Here is a 25,163-nt window from a genome sequence, read left to right as displayed (position 1 = left end):
AATTCCTCCAAAATTAATATGCAGATTTAACATAATTCTTATAAAAGTCTCAACAATATTTTTTGGTTGATGTAGACAAGAAAATTCTAAGATTAATATGGAAAAGAAATACACTAGTATAGTTAAAATAATGCTAAGAAAAAAAAAGAATGAAGTGGAAGAAACCCACCTACCTAATTTCAAGACTTATTATATAGCTACAGTAATCAAGACTATGTGGTATTTACAGGAAGATACATATACAGATCAGTGAAACAGATTAAAGAACCCAGAAATAGCCCTGAACAGGTATGGACAGCAATTCAATGGAGAAAGTCTTTTCAAAAAATGGTTCTGGAACACTTTGCTATCCACAGAAAACAGAAATGAACTTTGATCTAAATCTCACACCTTATACAAAAATGAATTCAAAATGGATCATAGATTTAAATGTAAAAAATAAAAACTATAAAAAATTTAGAAGAAAAGGTAGGGGATAATCTTCAGGACTTGGACCTGGTGAAGTAATTTTAGAAATGACACCAAAAGCACAATCCATAAAAGAAAAAAAACAATAGCTTGGCCTTCATCAAAATTAAACTTTTTCTTTTTCTGCAAAAGACCCAGATGAGGAAAATAAAAGCTACAGACTGGGAGAAAATATTTGCAAAACCACATATCTGACAATGACTCATATCTAGAATATATAAAGAACTCGTAAAACTCAACATGCATGAAGAAACATTTCACTGAAGAGAGTGTATGGATGGCAAATAAGCACATGAAAAGATTTTCAACAACTAGCCTTTGGGAAATCAAATTAATAACTCAATGATCTATTACTGCATGCATGAATGAGAACAGCCAATTTTCTCATTACTGAGAATACCAGATGCTGGCAAGAATGTCATGAAACTGGGTTTTTCATACATTTCTGGTAAAAATGTAAAATTGTACAATTTTTCTGGAAACAATTTGACAGTTTTTTAAAATAAAACTAAACGTGTAATTACCATACATCCAAGCATTTGCATTCTTGAGCATTTATTCTAGAGAAATGAAAATTTATATCTGCACAAAAGCCTGCTTATGACTAGCTGTTCATAGAAGCTTTAATTAAGGGCCCCAACATGAAAACAACCCAAGTGCCCTTTGATGAATGAATGATTAGATAAACATTGCAAATAAATGGGGAAAAATAGTACATAAATATCATGGAATACAACTTAACAATAAAAAGGAATAGCCTATTGATACATGCAACCTGAAAATTTTTTCAGAAAATTAGGCTGAGTAAAAAAATCCAACTTCAAAAAAAATCATATGCTGTAGGATTCCATTTATATAACATTTCTGAAAGGACAAAATTATAGAAGTGGAAAACAGATTAATGATTGCCAGGGGTTGGGAATGGTAGATAAAAGAGGGAGAAGAATCATGCAATAAAGGAACATGGAAGTGTACATACATACTGTGCAATATCAATTTCCTGTTTTAATTATTTTGATATAATTATGCAAAACATAAATTGGAGAAAACCGAGGGAAGGAGATCTACCTTTGAAACTTTTGTGCCTCTAAAAATATATAAAGCGTTTTTAAACAATGGTTCTGAGTCCAATGAAATAAAATTTTAGAATACTTGAAATACCCAAGTAACCATTAAAGAGTCCAAGTTAATAGAAGTTACATTTTCATCATGGAGGCAAGATTCTATATGAGATATGAACTGTAGTTATAGCTATATGTCTGGTCCCTTTAGGAAAAAAATCAATTTGTGTTTTGTTTGAAAGATTTGGTGGATTATTTCTACAGAAAACAAAAACAAAACAAAAAACAAAAATTATGTATTTTTAACTAAAAAAGACATAATCATTTATTTAAGGGAAACACCTTCTAAAAAATTAACATTGTTATTTATCATTTGTCAAAAAATTAAATATATTTCATTTAATTTCCTCTCAAGGTTGTCCTGTTTGAATTATGTTTGCTTCGTAAGCATAAATATCTACTTATAAATTTTTATTAGTCTTTTATCCAACATTGTATTGGACCTTTTGATACATTATACTATATCAAAGTAATAAAATAAGCAATTTCAAAAAAGAAAAAGGAGCCTAAAAAAGTGTTCTGCGATGGACTGCATGTTGCTTTAAAGTCTGAATATTTAGATAAATGTTATCTTTCTGCTAATAAGGTATTTAAAAATAAAAACATAATTATCTTAATTTTTGCTTATTGACTAATAATTAAATTTTATTATTTTAGGTGCCTATTCATTTTTAATCATACTTTATGCAACATCCATTTATTATTTTAATGGCCAGAACTGCTAAAGGTTCTATGTTTACAAAAATTCCTTTTGTATTTCTCTTATAAGACTTGGATTGGGAATCGAAGAAGGAAATATCGTTTAATGGGGATTGAAGTTCCGCCTCCAAGAGGAGGCCCTGCTGATTTTTCTGAGCAGCCTGAGTCTGGTTCTTTGTCTGCACTCACATCAGGAGAGGAAGCTGGTCCTGAAGTAGGAGAGGATAATGAAAGAAATGATGAAGTATCCATCTGTTTGTCTGAAGGAAGCTCTCAAGGTATTTCATATGCTGCACTTCCTAATAATAGCTTTTGTAAATTTGATGGATTTTAACTTGCTTTTCAGCTAACTGCATTTTAAATCTAAGTCTTCAAAACTTTTGTTTAAACATTTGAAAAGAAATTGATTTATTTAGATTATATTTTTATATATACACACACAATGAAATGATTGCTACAGTCAAACTAATTAACATATCCATACCCTCACATAGTTACCATTTATGTTTATGGTGAGAGCACCTGAAATCTACTTTCTTAGCAAATTTCTAGTATGCAACATAGAATTGTTAACTGTAATAATCATGCTGTACTTTAGATCTCTAAACTTATCGATTCTATATAATTGCAAATTTGTATCCTTTGACCAAATTCCCCCATTTTCCTGACCTCGCCACCATGGAAATTATCATTCTGTTCTGTTTATATTTGACTTCCTAAGGGTCCACGTTTAAGTGAGATCATGCAATATTTTTAGTTCTGTGCCTGGCTTATTTCATCTAACATAATGTCCTCCAGGTTCTCATATATATATATATGTTTATATATATATATGTTTTTATATATTTATATATTATATATTCCTATATATAGGAAATATATATTTGTATATATTAATATATATATAATTATATATATATATTTCTCAATTTCTTTATCAATTCATCTGTCAACAGATACTTAGGTTGCTTCCACATTTTGGCTACTATAAGTAATGCTGCAAGAAATGTGGGAGCATAGATATCTCTTTGAGGTACTAATTTTATTTCTTTTGTTTATATATCCAGAAAAGGGATTACTGGACCACATGGTAGTTCTATCTTTAACTTTTTGAAGAACCCTCATACTGTTTTCCATAATAGATGTACCAATATGCATTCTGACCAATGGTGTACAAAGGTTCCCTTTCTTCTATATCCTCACCAACACCCATTGTTTTTTTATCTTTTTAAAAAAATTTTAATGCCTCCACCTAAATAGTCTCACTGAGTCATCACAACACTTATCTACCACAATAATGATCTCTCACATTTAGAAATATTGATTAATGCAACAATACATAATTATAATCAAGTACATGATTGTTTTTATTTTATTGAAATTCTGATCAATTTAGGTTAAAACATTACAAATGTAACACCAGGGTAATAGGCAACCTGGGTGAAAGTCCCAGATCTACTAGATTATTATGTGACTTCAGGCAAAACATTTAATTCATGGGGCTTTAGTTCCACATCTCTAAACTAAGGGAAATAGGCTGGATCATCTTTATAACATTGCTCAGTGTTTCCCTAATGAGAATTTAAATAATCATCTGTACTTTTTCAATGAACACTTTTATTGAGGTTTAATTTACATATCATAAAATTCATCTATTGTCTATGTAAAACTCAATAATTTTTAGTAAGTTTTATAGAGTTGTGGATTATCACCAGTACTAAAATCCAACTTTAAAGTATTTTCATCATTTCAAAAAGTTTATTTGAGCCCATTTGTAATCAACCCTCTTTCCCACATCCAAACCCAGGCAACCACAGATCTGCTTTCTGACAACATAAACTTGTATTTTCTGAGTATTTCATATAAAAGGAATCATACAATATATAGCATTTTTGCATCTGAGTGAAAGAAAAAGAAAGAATCTTGCACTGACCCATGTTGTTTATTTTACTGAGCAGAATATTAACAATATATTTTCTAGTTTAATTTTTGCCTTTTAAATTTGATTATGGATATCAGACCTTTGGCTTGTAATATTTATGTTGCCAAATATATAAATCCTTTTCATTATGATTTCTGACTTTGGTGTCAACTTATTAAGAGGGTAAATCATATTGTGTTAACACAAAAAAAGGGACAAAAGAAAACTTTTTGGAGGTGATGGATATGTTTATTACCTGGATTGTGGTGATGGTAACATGAGTATATTCACATGTCCAAACTCACCAAATTGTATGTGTCATGATTACAAAGTCCTTCATTCTACCGCAATGACGTTAACAGACCCCTATATTTGCTTCTTATATTCTTATGGTTTCATTTTTACAACTTGATATTTATTCTGCCTAGAATTTATTTCACTTTAAGATGTGTGAGGAAAATACCTAATTTTATTTTTCCAAATGGTTAACCAGTTGCTTTTACACTATTTGTTAAATAATCCAGCATTTCTCCAGTGAGTTTAATTGTAGCTTTTGATCAAATATTATATACATACACACACAAATGTATACATATATATCTTGGATTGCATATTATGTTACATTGATCTGATTGTTTATAACTGTGGCTTTATAAAATATCTAAATATCTGGTAGTGCTCTAATTACTCTTAGTTTTTGTAGCACAGATTCTTCTAGATTAACTCTAGGATTGCTTAGTCATACCTTTCCCCAATCCCTCTCTTCCAAAATCATTTTAAGATGTTTTCATTGAAACTGCATTAAATGGATAGTAAAATGTGGAAAGATAAATTCAGTTTTGTATGTGTTAAGTTTTAGATGGCATCAGGACATCCATGTGGAGCTGTTCAGCAGACTCATGGGTAATGTGGGCTGAAACTCAGAAGAGGAGTTAAGACATGAAAAGAAATATAGAAACTACCCACATCGAGGCCAAAACAAAAAACAAAAAAACAAAAAAAAAGTCTCACCATAGGAATAGAAAATTTAGTTAAGTGAAAAAATGGAAAACAAGAAAAAAAAATGTATAAGACTTGTGTGTTGAGAAATATCCAGATCTGAGGACTAGAGGAGAAATGGGACCCATCAAAAGAATATTCCAATATAGGAGAATGAGGACGTTATGTTATTACTAAAATCAAGAAAAGGGAGAGATTTCAGAAGAAAGAAATATCATTATTTCAGTTATCTTTTGGAAGTTGAATAGAAATTTCTCTCATATGAAGCATCTAAAAATGGTCAAAGGTATGTAAGTGGACAATATAATGATACCAGAGGATGAGGGACAGGGATATGAGAAGTTGTTCAATGAGTATAAAGTTACAATTATACAACTGTAGTATAATTGTTGGACAGCATAGTTCCTATCGTTGGCAATAAGAGTTATAGGCTTAAAAAACTTATTAAGAGGGTAAATCATATTTTGTTAACACATATTTTGTTAACACAAAAAAAATGTAAATCATATTTTGTTAACACAAAAGAAAACTTTTTGGAGGTGATGGATATGTTTATTACCTGGATTGTGGTGATGGTAATATGAGTATATTCACATGTCCAAACTCACCAAATTGTATACATTTATTATGTGCACTTTGTGTATACCAATTATACCTTAATAAAGCAGGAAAATGAAAATAAATTTTAAAAAATGAGAACCCATTGAATTGGATGCTCAAGGGATTCTTTCAAAAAGCAGATAGCAGTAAGTTGAGTGATAAAAAGGATATAAAAGCTCTTAGTATTGCCAAGGCCATATATTTTAATACCAAGTGTTTAAAAAGTTGTGCAAATATTCAAGTGTTTCCTTTCTCCCTCTCTCTCTGTCTTCCCTCCCTCTGTGTCTCTGTCTTTAGCAACATTTGCTGTTGGTATTGATGAAGATGATAACACGGAATTTAGTGTACAGGAAAACTGTGAAGCAGGAAAAAAGAGAGGCTGTTGCATCATTTCCAAACCCCTTATTTATAATCTAATTGGTCTGTTAAATGATTTTTGTCTTCTATTAGTCTTTACTAAATTGTGGGTGCCTGGGAATACTTGAATATTTTCAGTGATTTATGAATGGATCTTTAGAGAATGATGGCCGGCAGCTATTTGGAAGATAATGGGGATTTGTGTGTTTCTGTGGGTCGGTGGGAGAGCTATGAAGCAATATTCTGATTAAATCACATAAGCCCCTAAAGTGGAATTTCAATCTATGACTTCCACTTCCCCACCTAAAAAGGAATTAAAAAAAATAAGTAGTTAATGGGGGAAAAAATTGAGTTAAGTTTAAGGTTGCAAATGGACCACTGCTCCTACACTGGCATCCTTTGTCATTTAATAGTGTTTTCTCTACACAGCTAGCATAGTAATCAAGACCTAATGAGAAAAATGAGAGAGAGAATTTAATATATGAATCAAAAAATACTTGATGGGAAGTGAGATTGCCTAGAATTCCTCTCAGTGGCTTATTTTTTTTTTTTTACAGCTGCATAATCACCTTCTCATTCTTACCAGAAGTTGGAACAGAAAAGCATAATAGAGTCTTAAAATACAAAAAGAGCTTTTCTGGTACTATTTCCAATGAGTTCTGTACTATTTTCTTCCTCATTTTGCTGATGGAGAATGCTAATCTGATTAACTGTGTGATCCTTTTGTGATGATTAAGTGAATTGTATCATGTGGCCTAGACTAATATCATAACTTTAAGATATGCTAACCATATTCTCTTTCAGTTATTAAAATGTAGTTAAATGTGTGTTTACTTTGAGATTTCCATTAATTACATCAGAGAGATACAGAGACAAAATAATCAGAGTAGTTGCCCATACTATTTCAGCAATCTAACAACTTGAAATTCAGTCCTTTATAATATAGCTGTTGACTCAAGAAAATTAGTCTTCTAAATGTCTAAGAGAAAGAAAAATATCTTTAAAGCAGGACTTACATGTTACACGTTAAAAATCAATTAAAAATTGTGTTTTTTCTAGAAAAAACTCTACAAGCTAAAAGAAGCATTATATTTTTAAAATACAGTAAAAGGCAAATTTAGCCAAAATCACCAAAAAGTATTGCTAATCTTTCAGCAGTTTCAGTTCCATTTCTTCTTTTCTGAGAGAACAGGTACTTTCCTGATGCAAAGCTTCTTACTTATCTCTAACTTCCACCTTCTATCTCCCATTTCTTTTTCCTTTCCCTGTGTGGAAGTGAAGAGAAAGGAGATGTGGTAAAGCTACCTGGCTTCACCCCTCACACAACTGCAAACTCTAGCAAAAGTAATAGATGACTCAGCTCTTTAATGTGAAGTTCTAGGCCTACTAAAATATATGCATGGTTGAGCAATTTTAAAGATTTTTACTGTCCTGAGAATCAAACTGTTTAAAGTATGAGAACAATTAACATCTGTAATGTTAAATTTTATGGCAAAATCTCTTTTCAACTGTATCTATTATATGGGTGTGCATATAAAATATAGTTCATCATAGTTACTCAGTTTAAGTGCATGGCTACCATATAGAGTGCCCTCTAGCGTTTTCACTGATAATAATTTTACTTATTTATTTTCCAATTTGCAGAGCTGCTTTTCCTGAGGAATAAGCAGATACATTGACTGTGTTTTGCTTTAACCTTGTAGTAATGTAGAAGCTATCTGTAAGCAAAAGAAAACATGCCTTATTTAGCTGTATCACTTATAGCTTTTTATTTTAGAAATCTTCAAAACAGTTTTTATTTACATCTAATGAAATACTCAAACCCTGCATCTGTATGTTGCCAGTAAAGCAGAATTGTGTATAGTTATGAGCAAGTAAGAACAGAAATATAAAGCAAACCTATAAGGAATGATACAAATAATGATCTTATTGATGAGCACTCTAACGTCTATTCTGACAGCATGAGTACTAATATTAGCTCTGCAGCTAAACCTGTTAACAATTTCCCCCTTCATTTAATTTAGTTGCTGATTACATAGGACTTGACATTTCCTGTGATTTGAAATGTCTAAATATTGAATAAAGTCTCCTCCATCTAGGATCATTTTTATTAAAAAATAAATTGAATTTATGGTATTCAATAGAGGCAGCAAAAGCATTTGACAAAATACAACATTCATGATAAAAACCGTCAACAAAGTAGGTGTAGAGGGAACATACCTCAAACATAATAAAAGTCATATATGAAAAATCCACAGCTAATGCCATCCTCAATGGGGAAAAACTGAGAGCTTTTTCTGTCCAGTTAGGAACAAGACAGAGGTGTCCACTCTCACTACTCTTATTTAACATAGTGCTGGAAGTCCTAGCCATAGTAATCAGAAAACAAAAGAAATAAAATGAATCCAAATTGGCAAGGAAGAAGTCACACTTTGACTATTTGCAGATGACATGATATTCTATATAGAAAACCCAAAAGACTCCAACAAAAAACTGCTACAATGGATACAGGAATTCAGTAAAGTTGCAGGACACAAAATCGACATACAGAAATCTGTTGCATTTCTATACACCAATAAAGAAGCAGCAGAATAAGAAATCAAGGAATTAATCCCAGGTACAATTGCACCAACAACCATGAGATACCTAGGAATAAACCTAACCAAAGAGGTAAGAGATTTGTTCTCTGAAAACTATAGAACACTTATGTAAGAAATGAAAACGACACAAAGAAATGGAAAAACATTCCATGCCCATAGATTGGAAGAAAAAAATATTGTTAAAATGTCTGTATTATCCCAAACAATCTACATATTTAATGCAATCCCTATCAAAATACCAACAGCATTTCACAGAGCTAGAAAAAACAATCCTAAAATTTGTATGGAACTACAAAAGACTACTATAGCCAAAGAAATCCTGAAAAAGAAAAGCAAAGCCAGAGGCATCACAATTCTGGACTATATTACAAAGCTGTGGTGATCAACATGGTGTGGTACTGGCACAGCAATAGCCACATAGACCAATAGAACAGAATAGAAAACCCAGAAATGAGACCACAACTGTATGTCAATTAATCTTTGACAAAGCAGGAAAGAATAGCCAATGGGAAAAAGACAGTATCTTCAACAAATGGTGGTGGGAAAACTGGACAGCAACATGCAAAACACAACATGCACAAAATAAATTCAAAATGGATAAAAGACCTAAATGTGAGACCTGAAACCATACAAATCCTAGAAGTGAACACAGGCTGTAGCCTCTTTGACATTGGCTCTAGTCACTTCTTACTAGGTATGTCTCCTGAGGCAAGGGACACAAAAGCAAAAATGAACTATTGGGACTACATCAAAATAAAAAGTTTCTGCAGAGTGAACGAAACAGTCAACAAAACTAAAAGGCACCTGGAATGGCAGAAGATATTTGCAAATGACATATCTGATAAAGGGTTAGTATCCAAAATATATAAAGAGCTTATAAAACTAAACACCCAAAAAGTGAATAACCGAATTAAAAATGGGCAGAAGAGGTGAATTGACATTTTTCCAATGAAGACATACAGGTGGCCAACAAACACATGAAAGGATGCTCAACATCACTCATCATCAGGGAAATGCAAATCAAAACTACAGTGAGATATCACCTCACATCTGTGAGAATGGCTGAAATAAAAAACACAAGAAATAAGTCCTGGGAACTATATGAAGAAAAATGAAACTTGTACACTGTTGGTGGGAATGCAAACTGATCAGCCACTGTGGAAAACAATATGGAAGTTTCTCAAAAAATTAAAACTGAACTGCCCTACAATCCAGTAATGGCACCACTAGGTATTTACCCAAAAAATACAAAGACACTAATTTGAAAGGATACATGCACCCCTATGTTTATTGCAGCATTATTTACAATAGCCAAACTATGGAAACAGCCCAAGTATCTATTGATAGATAAATGGATAAAGAAGATGTAGTATATACATATACAATGAGTTATTATTCAGCCATAAAATAAAGTGAAATTTTACTGTTTGTAATGACATGGATGGAGCTAGAAAGTATTATACTAAGCAAAATAAGTCAGTCAGAGAAGACCAATACCATATGATCAGTCATATATGGAATTTAAGAAACAAAACAAATAAGCAAATGGAATAAAAAAAATGAGAAAGAGGCAAACTAAGAAAACAGACTCTTAACTATAGAGAACAAACTAATGGTTACCAGTAGGGAGGTGGGGGTGGGGATGGGTGGGATAGGTGATGGGGTTTAAGGAGTACACTTGTGGTAAGCAGTGGGTGTTGTATGGAAGTGTAGAATCACTATATTGTATGCCTGAACCTAATATTACACTGTATGTTAACTAACTGGAATTTAAATAAAAACTTGAAAATCACTAACTAAATAAATAAATACATTGAATTTATGGTGGACTTTGCATTAAAATTCTGGTAAAGTTTTGCTGTATATCTTAAACGTAATTGTCTATGTTCTCATGTGAGTACCTCAATTAGTCATGTATTTTGTTTGTTTTGTTTCGTTTTGTTTTTTCCTGTTAATGCTCCATGCTCATAGAGGGCACCTCTATATATCTTTCCATGGAAGGAACGGATCTGGAAAATCCTTAGGAGGACTGATAAATATTTTTGTTCTGCTTTCTTTTTTTAAAGATTTTTATTTATTTATTTGAGAGAGAGTGAAAGTGAGAGAGATCAGAGGGAGAAGACTCGCTGCTGAGCATGGAGCCCGATATGGGCAGGATCCCAGGGTCCTGAGATCATGACCTGGTCCAAAGGCAGACACTTAACCAACCAAGCCTCCCAGGTGCCCCTTTGTTCTACTTTCTATGGTGAAATAAAACATCAGCAATCAAGAGGCTGAGAACTTCAACTAGTGTTTATCTAAACAATCTCAATGACATGACTGTGCATAAAGAAGAGAGAAACATGGGTCACCTGGGTGGCTCAGCTGGTTAAGCATCTGCCTTCAGCTAAGGTCATGATTCCAGGGTCCCTGGATCGAGCCCTACATTGGGCTCCCTACTCTGCAGAGAGCCTCCTTCAGCCTCTCCCTCTGCTGCTCCCCCTGTTTGTGCTTTCTCATGCTCTCTCTCTGTCAAATAAATAAATAAATAAATAAATAAATAAATAAATAAATTCTTTTAAAAAAAGAAAAGAAGAGAGAAACATTACTGTCTTGTTTTACTAAGGAGTGGATGTAGGGGTAATCTAAGATAGGGCTTTATCTGGTAGACAGCCCATGCTGTGAAGTAGTCACTTTTCCTAGCTCAACACAGAGAGCTTTTTAATAGACTTGTTTCTCTGAATTAATTTTTCTTAGTTTTATTTTTTCACATTTTTAGAATATTGAATTTTTTATTTTATTAAAAGCTGATTAATTAACATGTACTGTATTATTAGTTTCAGAGGTAGAGTTTAGTGATTCATCAGTTGCATGTAAGTGCTCATCACAACACATGCCCTCCTTAATGCCCATCATCCAGTTACCGTATCCCCCCACCTCCCTCCCCTAGAGCAACCCACAGTTTTTTTTCCTATAGTTAAGAATCTCTTATACTTTGTTTTCCTTTTGATCATAAAAGGAATACAAGTTCATTACAGAAAATATATGAAAATACAGTGAAAAAATTTGAAATAATCCTACCTCTCGGTAATAACTATTCTTAAAATAGCAGCAGGTGAATATTTTTGCTAGTGTTTTCTCTTTGCATATATGCAGTTGTGTGTGTGTATTTGTGTGTGTTCACATACACTTGCCTTTCCAAAAAATTGGAAATGTACTATATTTATAGTTTTATATCATCTATTCAAAAATTACTTTAATCATTTTTTCTCTTATTACAACCAGCAAAACAAATTCATTGTAAAAATATTTAAATATAAATAAGCAAATTTAAAAACTAAAAAGTATCAAAATAAGTAAAATTAGACAAAAGGAACAAAATAAAATTGCCTATAATTCCATCCAGAAATAATAATGTCAATGTTTTGGTAAAAATAATGTCAGTCTTTTTATTGTAAATGAAAATGTACACTTTTTTCCTTTTATAAAATTAATCATAGGGGTGCCTGGGTGGCTCAGTTGGTTAAGTGTCCAACTCTTGGTTTTGGCTCAGGTCATGGTCTCAGCGTCATGGGATGGAGTCCCTCGGTGGCTCCATGCTCAGCATGGAGTCTGCTTGAGATTCTCTCCCTCTCTCTCTCCCTCTCCCTCTGCCACTCCCCTGTTTGCTCTCACACTCTCTCTCTAAAAAATAAGTAAATAATTAATTAATTAATTAATTAAAATAAAATAAAATAAAATAAAATCAAGATCACAGCATACCTACATAGTAGGTTTTGTCACCTTCATTTGTTCACTTTCCAATAGATGATGAATATTTTCCTTATTATCAACTATTCTTATCCTTCATTTTTATGGTATTTATTGAAGGAATAGGTCCTAAATAAAACAACCCTCCATTGTTAAGCATATAGGCTGCTTCCATTTTTTTCCCCAATTACAAACAGCACAGTAGTGGCCAGCCTTGTATTTGCACCTATCCACACTTATTTCCTAGAACATATTGTTAGAGTACAATTGCTCATCAAAGCACATATGATATGAATTTATCATTTGTGTCTCTTTTATTTATTTATCTTTAAATATTTTATTTATTTATTTAACAGAGAGAGAACACCAGCACAAGCAGGGGGCGCGACACAGGAAGAGGGAGAAGAAGGCTACCCGCTGAGCTGGGAGCCCAATGCCAGGCTCAATCCCAGGACCCTGGGGTCATGACCTGAGCTGAAGGCAGGTGTTTAACTGACTGAGCCACCCAGGCATCCCCATTTGTGTCTTTTTAAAATAAAGAAATTATTTAAGTGATCTCAAGAAAAGCATTCTCAATAAAGTTTTGAGGAATGAAAAATGAAATCATAGCCTTTTTTTTCCCCATAGAAGAGTCCAGTGAAGTTCCAAATGAGACAAGTGCTCATAAGGAGGAGGACCACCATGCAGTATCTGCAGATAATGTGGTATGTACATTTTGAAATTCTTTCCTCATGATGGATTCTTTCCTACATGATGGATTTCAAGGATATGTTTCCAGTTGGTAATAATATCGGTGTTACCATAATTAAATCCTGTTCCACTTCACAAGCCAAAACAAAGCTGTCACCAATGAAATTATATGTCTTTGAGGGTTTAAGAAATGAAATTAAAAGCACTGTCATTTTTGCCTCAAATTTTTTTGACTGAAGAGATTTGCAAATATAAAATCTAACGCTTACTACATACAGACATTTTATACATATGTTATTTTTCTTTAACATAGCAAAGAGCAGATTTCTTTTTATTTAACAGATGGGAGAATTAAGAATGAGGTTAGGCTGCAATAACAAAAGAAGCCTTTTTTGGTTCTAGGACTTGTATCTAAGGATTCCTGATTCAGAGTTCCTGATTCAGACTATACCTATATCTACTATGTTTGGAACATTTTCTTCTTTTTAGTTGAATTAGACTCTCTTAGTCTTCTTAAAAATTGCACCAATGGAGGAAAGACAATATTAAAAGACTGAGTAACATAGAGACAGACTATATGTGGATTAAACTGGGTTTTGTGAAAATTTAAACATTATTGGTATATAGAAATGTTCTCCAAGCAGCTGTTATAGCAGCATCTGTTTGTATCCTGACTCCATCAAGTAATACGGAAATCGAGATAGTATTAAAGTCAAACATATAGGCAAATGCCATTTAGTTTTTTCTTCCAAATCATTGATTTTTGCTTGATTGCAATATTTTAAAAAACGGTCCCTATAATGGATTTTTCTGTTACAAAACGGGTGTAACTTCATTTATCCTGGATTCCATTACAAACATTATTTATATGACATTATAATTCTGCCACATCTCCTTAATAGAAGTTTAACACATAAAATATAGTTTTGCTCTTTTTTGTTAAGCATCAACAATTTATAACAGTATTCTCCACCTGCAGAATATATTTTAGGATTACATTTTATTGATTTCAATTGATGTTTGACCCTACCAACACAACTCAATAGGCATATAGGAAAACAAACTTTGATTTTGATGCAATGTTTCCATTAGCTAGCTGGTAATAATTATTTCCACAATTAGTAGTGCTAATATTCTTAAATTCCATGAAGTAATAATCTCCTCTGCTCTAGATTTGAGTTACACTAAACAAGTTATATACAATTATTTACAAATTAAAACCTTTTTTTTCCCCATAAACACATGCTCATTTTTAGTCTGAATTTCGCTGCATTGGATCTCCCCTCAGCAGACATTTGGAAATAATAAATGAAATAATGGTATGGAATGACCCAAGTCACTTAGGTACCTAATTTTTGAAAAAAAGGCAATTATTTTTTAGAGACAGAACTTCAGACCTTCAAAGGCCCATCTCCTCTACTTGTAACTTTTGAGTGTCCCCAATTATTCAGAGATGACAAATCACAAAAACATTTAAGACCAATTTATAAGCACAAATCTATAGAGTGACCTTGGGTGTTTTATTCCCTGCATTACTTATCTCCTTTTCCCCAGAACTGATCCAAACAGAGAATCTAAAAAAATCTTTTTAGAAGATATCAAATCAGGTCTGGTGAAAACTGACATGATTAAACCCAAGTTTATAGTAATTTTAATTAAAAAAATTAGATTCATCTCCAGTCAGCAGTAGAAAACAATTTCATTGCAACTATCCCCTTGACTCAGAAGCCCGCAGGTCACACACCCTGTTACGGTTACATATCCTCATAGGCAATGTATTAATATGATCATTCCAGGTATGTTTGGAACTTTTAAAAAATTGTTATTCAAATTCCAATGAATTAAAATACAGTATAATATTAGTTTGGGGTGCACAATATAGTGATTCAATGTTTCCATACAACACCAGGGCTCAAATATTTAGAGCTAATTTTGGTTTTGGTTTTGCTTTTTTAAGAAATAATGTTCCATGATTAAAGAACTTTCCTTGCCCCCATGGTTGGAGTTTACTGGTCATCCTTCATGTCAGCAGTAAGCTGTTTTGTTCACTTTTTTGACAGATATTTAATTAATACGTACTGTGTGCAAAATACTGTAAAACTATGTTGCACCTTAATTCTAAAGCTAATGACAGTTTACCATCTCTCCTTCTCTCTCCCCCTTCTTACTGTCCAGTGAAGGAAGAAAATCACCAGTTTATTATTATTATTATTACGTCATAAATGTCTGCTTTCAATTGTCTAGCTAATGGAGTGCATTAAATAAGTGACTTAAAAAACTACATTTGACTTTGGAATGCATATCACATGTTGATATTTTACATTAGACGCTGTAAAGGAGTACACGGTAATTAAAAAACAAAACAAAACAAAAACCTTGCAACAAAGTAGGTATGCTTAGCATTAAAAATACTGCTCTTGCAGGAAGTGAGTTTCTAGTCACTGGAGGGCACTATTTAAGCAGAATTCAAATACCTATTTTTTTCTCAGAAATATTGTGAAAGAGATTTTTCTATTTTAAATAGTGTTATAATAATTTTCTATTTAATAAGCAGTCATCACTTAAAGGTAGTGAAAAGTGGCTCAGACACACACTGGATATAACACTGAAGAACCAGTCAGTTATCAGAGTTTATTCTGGATAACCTAGACTAGATAACCCCATCATTAAAACTTAACATTGAATGTTTATGTTCTATACATTGTTGGGTGTAGTAATGATCAGGTATATATTTATGAAAACTTTTTTACTTGTGTTACAGAAAATAGAAATTATTGATGATGAAGAAAGTGACATGATAAGCAATTCTGAAGTTGAACAAGTGAATTCTCTCTTGGATTATAAGGTGAAAGTAATTTCAAATTCTGAATTCATTAAGAGAAGGTACTAAATGAGGCAGACTTTTACAGTGCCTATGTACTAGCTTATTTCACTTTCAATTTTTTTTGATAAGTTTATGTGGGGCTCCCTATTGACTTTCTCAGGCACTTGGATATCAGTCAGGATATGGACAATTTAATCAATTATGACTGGTTTAGTGGTTATTGTTTTAAACAAAGATCTTGCTGAGTGGGAGTAGGTATTGATAGTGTACATCAAGGTGAGGCAGGACATAGTGGTAGTTAATGTGAAGTTTATGACAGCGGCTTTAAAGCTAATGTTTATTTTTAAATGGTGGTAAAGGGAAGATTTTTTCCAGTGGCCCTTTCTAATTTTATCTTGAATCGCAACTTCTTTTTTTTAATTATGTGTCTTTCTTTATTTTTTTAATGTTTTTTTATTATATTATGTTAGTCACCATACAGTACATCCCTGGTTTTTGATGTAAAGTTCGATGATTCATTAGTTGCGTATAACACCCAGTGCACCATGCAATACATGCCCTCCTTACTACCCATCACCGGTCTATCCCATTCCCCCACCCCCTCCCCTCTGAAGCCCTCAGTTTGTTTCTCAGAGTCCATAGTCTCTCATGCTTCATTCCCCCTTCTGATTACCCCCCTTTCTTTATCCCTTTCTTCCCCTACCGATCTTCCCAGTTCTTATGTTCCATAGATGAAAGAAATCTTATGATAATTGTCTTTCTCTGCTTGACTTATTTCACTTAGCATTATCTCCTCCAGTGCTGTCCATGTTGCAGCAAATGTTGAGAACTCGTTCCTTCTGATAGCTGAGTAATAATCCATTGTATATATGGACCACGTCTTCTTAATCCAGTCATCTGTTGAAGGGCATCTCGGTTCCTTCCACAATTTGGCTAGTGTTGACAATGCTGCTATGAACATTGGGGTGCTTCTGAAGGCGATTTTTAGGAAACCTGTTTTAGAAGTTTAAAAACAATTCCCAAAGCAAATACCAAATGACTACAAAGATAGATGAACTTTTCTTAAAGACACTGGTACCTAAACTGAAAGGCTTACTTTGAGAGTGTGCCATACATAACTTTATTTTATTAAATTTTGACATGAGCTGTCTGTCTATATCAATATGTTTTCTGCATAGATATTAATTGTTATCCTTTGTTAATCAATATCATATCTTACTAGGTGACTTTGGGCCTTCTGAAATTTTGGCCAATCATTCTATCCATACGCAAAATTTCTTTTCTTGGAATATCATAAGTGTTCAAAGCAGAGACCAATAACTTAAAATGTTAACAGAAAATAACATTTAATCAGAAAAGACAATAGCTGTCATTTTCTCGAAAATCTTTTCAGTTTTACTATAATTGAAAGTTATGTCATTCAACAGATTGTTTCCTAAATGTTTATAACATGTCAGACTTTATAATATTGAATACTGTAAACAGAAGACAATTATTTTTTGAAATTTATTTGATAAGTGCTTAAAGAGCACAGTATAATCCTGTATTGAAACTGTATTTTCAACTAGTAAAATCATAAGGTTGTTATTTCTGAACTACAAGAGATCATTCTAATCTCTCCTACATGGTATAAAATATGTCTAGATGCCCAGTTCAGGGTTAAAAGGGCTCTGTGCCACTTGGCACAGGGTATGGAAACTACAGAGGAGAGGACTGGATTTCACAGCTGCTAAGTACTCTCCACTTAGCACTCTCAAAAAGGTCAAATGGGGTTGAGCTCAGAACAAAGGATACTTTCCAGAACCTTACCCTTCTGGAGTGCCACTTGAGAAGGTTTGGAGCTAAAGACCAGGGTAGAGTATAGTGTATCCAACCCAGGAATGCTAATTAACATTTTTATTGAACTCTACAGGACATTTAATGATCCTGTGTTTTCCACTGTGATAAATGCTGTGGGAAAAAGGAGTCCTTAACTACCCTACTAGGAATGTCTTTGACAACACATCACCATCCTAAATAAATTTATTTCCTTTAACTCTAAAAAATTAGCACCTATATAGAAATATATTTTTTCATAATCATTATTAAAAATACTTCACTTCACCTCATCTGTGAATTGTATTGCCTTAATTCTAAAGTCAAGACAAATTCATAAAAGAGAGGCGGTGGCAGACTAGGAGACTCCTGAGCTCACCTTGTCCCACAGACACACCTGGGCAACCCTACATCTATGCAACTAACTCTGAAAACAACATGAACACTTGCAGAAGAGACATTCCACAGCTAGTTTTAAAGAGAAAGCCACATCAAAACGGTAAGAGGGACAGAGATGCTGTTGGGAACCAAACTCCCTATGTGACTAAACACAAACAGGAGGGACATTGCAACTATTGAGAAGTGAGAGACTCAGACCCCACTCAGGGCTCTGTTGGCCTTGGAGACATACACTGGGAAGACAATTCCACCTAATGTCTGACTTTAAAAACCAGCAGTCTTTAACTCTGGGAGCTTTAAAATCAGTAAGCTTAATGCCAGGGAAGCTGGAAGTTGATGGGAAACCAAGTACCTATCCTTAAAGAGCCAGCCCATTAGTAATATAAATGGGCCCAAGACACAGCACAGAAACAGCAGTTTGAAAAGTGGCTGCATTATACATGAAAGTGATTTATTGAGTAATCTTAGAACATGTGCTGGAAGGACAAGTATCTGCAAATTTCTACAAGAACAAAAGTGCAAGCTGTCACCTGTTTCTTTCCCTCCCCCAGTGTAAATAGCCAGAGGCTTAAAAGAACCATTTCTAACACTTTCCATCTTCCTTGCCAGCACCAAGTGCTTTACCCTGGAATTCCCCTGTGGACCAACTACACCCAACCTACCTGTCATCTTGGCACAACTTCCAAAGCTGCTAGCACCCAACCACACCTGTTATGCAGCTTAGGCCCAGACCAGTGCCACTCCAAAGTGACTCCAGTCCTAGGGAGGGGGTAATAAACCCACACACCAGGCACCCACAGTCCCTGTAGCCAGGCCTCTTAACTGTATATACAGGGACTGAGCCCTGCACTTCTGTGCAGTTTTGGCAGAAAGGTTAATAGCATACTGCTAGGATGTATAATGGTCTCACCCACCAACCAGTCCTACCTGGCCTCAGCCAGGACTCTCAAAAGTGTGTTCACAGAGGGTGAGGTGGGCCATTGCAGCTATCCGGGCTGAAGGTAACCATGGCTCAGCCACAACAGAAGGGTACATACAGCCCACACAGGGGACACCTGTGGGGCACTTGATTCTGGTGACATGGGGACACTGCACTATAGGGTACCACAGGACCTCTTCTACACAAGACCACCATTTTCAAGATCAGAAGATGTAGCTGACCTACCTAATACATAGAAACAAACACAGAGAGTTAGACAAAATGAGGAGACAAAGGAATATGTCCCAAATGAAAGAATAAGACAAAGATCACAGTAAAAGAGTGAAATGAAACAAAGATAAGCAATATGCCTGATAAAGAGTTCAAAGTAATGGTCATAAAGATACTCACTAGACTTGAGAAAAGAGTGGATAAACCCAGTGAGAACTACCAAAAAGAGATAGAGAATATAAACAAGAATGAGTCAGAGCTGAAGAATTCAATAACTGACATGAAAAATGCACTAGAAAGAATCAAGCAGATTAGATACTGCAGAAAAATGGATCAGCGATCTGGAAGACAGGATAATGGGAAGTAACCAAACTGAACACCAAAAAGAATAATAAAAATAGAATAGGTTAATAAAACAATTTAACACTATCAAGTATAATAGCATTCACATTATAGAAATCCCAGAAGTAGAAGAGAGAGAGAAAGAGGCAAAAAAATTTATTTGAAAAAAAAAATAGTTGGAAACTTCCCTAACCTGGGGAAGGAAACAGAAATCCAGGTGCAAGAATTAAAAAGAGCCCCAACAAGATGAACCCAAAGAGGTCCACACCAAGACACATATTAATCAAAATGGCTAAATGTAATGATAAAGAGAGAATTTAAAAGCAACAAAAGAAAACAGTTACAAACAAGAGATACCCCATAAGACTATCAACTACTTTTTCAGCAGAAACATTGAAGGCCAGAGGGATTGGATATATTCAAAGTGATAAAAAGAGAAAAAAAAAAACCCATACAACTTAGAATACCCTACCCAGCAAGGTTATCATTCAGAATTGAAAGGGAGAGAAAGAGTTTCCCAGACAAAAGAAGTTAAAGGAATTCATCACCACTAAACCAACTATACAAGTAATGATAAAGGGACTTTCTTGAGTGGAAAGATAAGGCCATGACTAGAAGTAAGAAAATTAAGAAAGGAAACACTTTCACAGGAAAGACAAACATATAGTAAAAGGTGGAAGATTAGTCATTTATAAAGCCAGTATGGAGGTTAAAACACAAAAGTAGTAAAATCAAGTGTGCCTAAAATAATTAGTTAAGGGATACATGAAATAAGATGTAAAATATAACATCATATACATAAAACATGGAGGAGGGAGTAACAATTTAGGACTTTTAGAATGTGTTCAAACTTAAGCAACGATAAACTTATTATAGACTGCTATACACATAAAATGTAATATATGAATGCAATGGTAACCACAAATCAAAAAATTACAATAAACAAAAAATAAAGGGAAGGGAAACTAAGCATCACACTAAAGAAAGCCATCAAAACATAAGGGAAGTAAACAAGAGAAAAATGAAACAGAGAAGAACTACTAAAACAACCAGAAAACAATTTTTTTAAAATGGCAATAAGTACATATCCATTAATAATTACCCTAAAGGTAAATGGACCAAATGCTCCAATCAAAAAGCATAGGGTGAATGAATGGATAAAAAAGCAAGATCCATCTGTATGATGCCTACAAGACACTTCAGACCTAAAGACACATGCAGATTGAAAGTGAAGGGATGGAAGAACATTTACCATGCTAATGGAGGCAAAAAAGAAAGCTGGGGTAGCACTACTTATATCAGACAAAATAGGCTTTAAAACACAGACCTGTAACAAGAGACAAAGAAGGACACTACATAATGATAAAGGGGACAATCCAAAAAGAGGATATAACTACTGTGAATATTTATGCACCCAACGTAGTGGTAAAATACATAAAGCAAATACTAACAGACATAAAGGGAGAAATTGATGTCATACAACAATAGCAGGGGACTTTAACACCTCACTTGCATAAATAGATAGATCATTCAGACAGAAAATCAACAAGGAAACTGTGGCTTTGAATGGCACTTACTCCAGATAAATCTGATGGTCATTTCCAGAACATTGTATACAAAAGCAAAGAAACACAAAATCTTTTCAAGTGTGCATGGCACCTTCTCCATGATAGGTCATATATTAGGCCATAAAACAAGTCTCAATAAATTTTAAAAGATTAAAATAATATCAAGCATAATAATAACCACAATGATATGAAACTAGAAATTAATCACAGGGGGAAAAATACTGGAAAAAACACAAACACATGGAGGCTAAACAACACGCTACTGAACAACCCGCGGGTCAATGAAGAAATCAAAGGTGAATAAAAAATACATGGAGACAAATAAAAAAAACCACAACAGTCCAAAATCTTTAGGGTGCAGCAAAAGCAGTTCTAAGAGTGAAGTTTATATAGCAATACAGGCCTGCCTCAAGAAACGAGAAAAATCTCAAATAAACAACCAAACCTTACACCTAAAGGAACAAGAAAAAGAACAAAGTCCGAAGCTAGTAGAAAGAAGGAAATAATAAATACTAGAACAAGAGTAAATAAGATAGAGACTAAAGAAATAATAGAGATCAATGATACCAAGAGCTGGTTCTTTTTTTTTTTTTTTTTTTTTTTTTTAAAGATTTTTTATTTTATTCGACAGAGATAGAGACAGCCAGCGAGACAGGGAACACAAGCAGGGGGAGTGGGAGAGGAAGAAGCAGGCTCATAGCGGAGGAGCCTGATGTGGGGCTCGATCCCATAACGCCGGGATCATGCCCTGAGCCGAAGGCAGACGCTTAACCGCTGTGCCACCCAGGCGCCCCAAGAGCTGGTTCTTTGAAAAGATAAACAAAATTGATAAACCTTTATCCAGACTCATGAAGAAAAAGGAGAGATGACTCAAATAAATAAAATGAAGGGGGAGAAATAGCAACCAACACCACAGAAATATGAAGAATTAGAAGAGAATATTGTGAAAAATTATATGTCGACAAATCTGACAACCTAGAGAAATGAATAAATTCCTAGAAACATACAATCTTCCAAACTGTCCATGGATAGGTGAATGGGTAAAGAAGAAATAATTTGTGTGTGTGTTTGTGTTTGTGTGTATGTGGTGTATGTGTATTACTTTGCCATAAAAAAAGAGTGAGATTTTGCCACTTGCAACCACATGGATGGACCTAGAGGGTATCACACTAATTGAAACAAATACAACAGAGAAAGATGAATACCATATGGTTTCACTTATACACGGAATTTAGGAAACAAAACAAAAGAACAAACAAATAAGCAGACACTTAAATACAGAGAATAAAGTGGTGGTTGCCAGAGGGGAGGGGGGTGGGGGAATGAGCAAAGTAGTTGAAGGGAATTAAGAGGTACAGACTTTCAGTTATAAAATAAATAAGTTGTAGAGTACAAAAGTACAACATATGGAATATGTTCAATAATATTATAGTAACATTGTATGGTGATATATTGGGACTACACTTACTGTCATGAGCATTGAGAAACTTGTCAAATCAATATTTTGTATACCTGAAACTAATACATATATATTGCATGTCAGTTTTACTTCAATAATAACAATTTTGTAGAAAACAGTAATATCATATATAACGTATATATGCGTAAATATATATACATTTCCACACATATGTATTTGTGAAAATTATGAAATTTCTGGATCATAAGGGAAATATGTAAAAATGTTCAACTTCAATGGAATTCCCGATTTTACACTTCCAACATCAGTGAATAGGAATTCTATTACTCTCCTTGAGTAGTACTGTCTGATTTTTGCATGTTAGCCTTTCTGGTTCATGTAAAATATTATTGTATTGTGGTTTTAATTTTCATTTTCCTGGTAATTAATACACCTAAATGTTTTATTATGATACTGGCTTTTTGTGTAATCTTTGTGAAGTAACTTTTCAAGTATTTTGCCTAATTTTCTAATGTCTTAATGTCTTTTCCTTATTGATTTGTTGGAAATTAGTTAGATTGTAAACAATTTTCTCCCAGAAAAAAATATAGAAATTAAGGGTAAATAAAGCCTCATATAGCAGTTCTCATTGCTGATTTCAGGATGTTGACTGAAAACAGCTTATCAGTTTTGAAATTCAATCTCATTTCAGAGAACAGTTTTGTTCTCTTTTTGCATATGCATGCTAGTGTTCCCTGTTTTGGGATCAAAATCACGTTTTTGGTTTCTTAAGTGTATTCATCATAAGCTTCTTGAAAGCAGAGATTTATCTTATTCATCTATGTGTTACCTGGTCTAGTTTCCAGCACATACGTGCCCAGTATCTAGTTCCTGCATGAGTGAAATTAGTTTACTTATCCTTGGAAAAACTTTGAATAGTAGTATGCAAATTCTCTTTCATATAAAATCAATTAAGACTAGAAGCTGGATCACTATAACTTTTCTCCCACATTGAATTAGTCTCTCATTCTTGGGATTCATTGTAACAAAATGAAAGAATGGTTTCTTTTGTGCATTCAGTAATTATTACTATGCAATACTCAGTTTGTGCATAGTGGGTTTTCTGGTTGATATATACTGCTAGAAATCCACATTGCTAGGAGTTTTGACTAATCCAAAATACTTATAAGACAAGTTGGTGAGCTCAGTCCTTGAGTTATGAGTAGCTATATCATAAAATAACACCTCAGTTTGGGCAGCCATTGATTACCTGCTCAGCTATCAGAGCTCCAGTCGACATGAAGCCTTGAATGCTCCCTACAATCATCTTGGAGAAGAACTGACAAAGCTTACTGGGAATATAGGGAAGATTTTAACAAGAAAACTGAGCTAGATCTTGTTTTGTGCAATTCAGTGACTGATGTCATTTTACTAGTTCCTCTCACAAACACAACACTTAAGAAAATCTCTAAAATATACATAAATTTCTGCCTGTAATCTAGGAAGTGTTTCACAGGCTTGCAAAAAGAAGCTCCAAGAAGAAAATACTTGCACTATTAAATTATCTTAAAGTTGTTTATGTTTTTCAAACATTGCATAAATACTGAGTAGAAGAAATATTTGCATGAAAAAATAGAGATCTGTATACCAAAAGATGATTTGTGATTTCTGCAAATCTAAGTTAATATTTTTAAAATGTTTTTTAATGGACTGTGAGTGCAGCTCATTAAGACTGTATTCAAAGGAGACACTGCAATTCCTGTATTTGAAAAGACTGCACTATGGACTCCAGGAAACAAACTGAGGGTTATAGAGGGGAAGTGAGTGGTGGGATGGGTTAGCCTGGGGAAGGGTATTAAGGAGGGCACGTATTGCATGGAGCACTGGCTGTTGTATGCAAACAATGAATCATGGAACACTACATCAAAAACTAATGATGTACTGTATGGTGACTAACATAACATAATAAAAAAAATTTTTTTTAAAGGAAAAAAAAGACTTCTGGGTCACCACTTTACTAATACTACTGCTGTGACAGTGAATACTAAAAAAATCAAGTGTAGAATTAGTCAAACATAATATGGTAGAAGCATGTTAAATTTTATTATAACACTTACTTATTTTTTTTAATGATTTTTTATTATATTATGTTAGTCACCATACAGTACATCCCCGGTTTCCGATGTAAGGCTCAATGATTCATTAGTTGTGTATAACACCCAGTGCACCATGCAATACGTGCCCTCCTTACTACCCATCACCGGTCTATCCCATTCCCCCACCTCCCTCCCCTCTGAAGTCCTCAGTTTGTTTCTCATAGTCCATAGTCTCTCATGTTTCATCCCCCTTCTGATTACCCCCCCTTTCTTTATCCCTTTCTTCCCCTACCGATCATCCTAGTTCTTATGTTCCATAGATGAGAGAAATCATATGATAGTTGTCTTTCTCTGCTTGACTTATTTCACTTAGCATTATCTCCTCC

General features: G+C 33.8%; 1 protein-coding gene across 2 annotated transcripts in view; it reads left to right on the top strand.

The window, feature by feature from the left end:
• HDX (highly divergent homeobox) overlaps positions 1–25,163 on the top strand; it is a 206,956-nt gene that overhangs the window by 168,704 nt on the left and 13,089 nt on the right. For both annotated transcript variants that reach the window (XM_026480141.4, XM_057312795.1), the window contains 3 exons: positions 2,359–2,566; positions 13,122–13,198; positions 15,946–16,029. In XM_026480141.4, the coding sequence (XP_026335926.1) occupies positions 2,359–2,566; positions 13,122–13,198; positions 15,946–16,029 (369 nt within the window). The remainder of the gene's footprint in view (positions 1–2,358; positions 2,567–13,121; positions 13,199–15,945; positions 16,030–25,163) is intronic.

This window comes from Ursus arctos, chromosome X, assembly GCF_023065955.2.
Source record: "Ursus arctos isolate Adak ecotype North America chromosome X, UrsArc2.0, whole genome shotgun sequence".
In the NCBI taxonomy this organism is placed as follows: Eukaryota; Metazoa; Chordata; class Mammalia; order Carnivora; family Ursidae; genus Ursus; species Ursus arctos.
The sequence above is the reverse complement of the archived record's forward strand: the minus strand, read 5'-3'. Positions and strand labels throughout refer to the sequence as shown.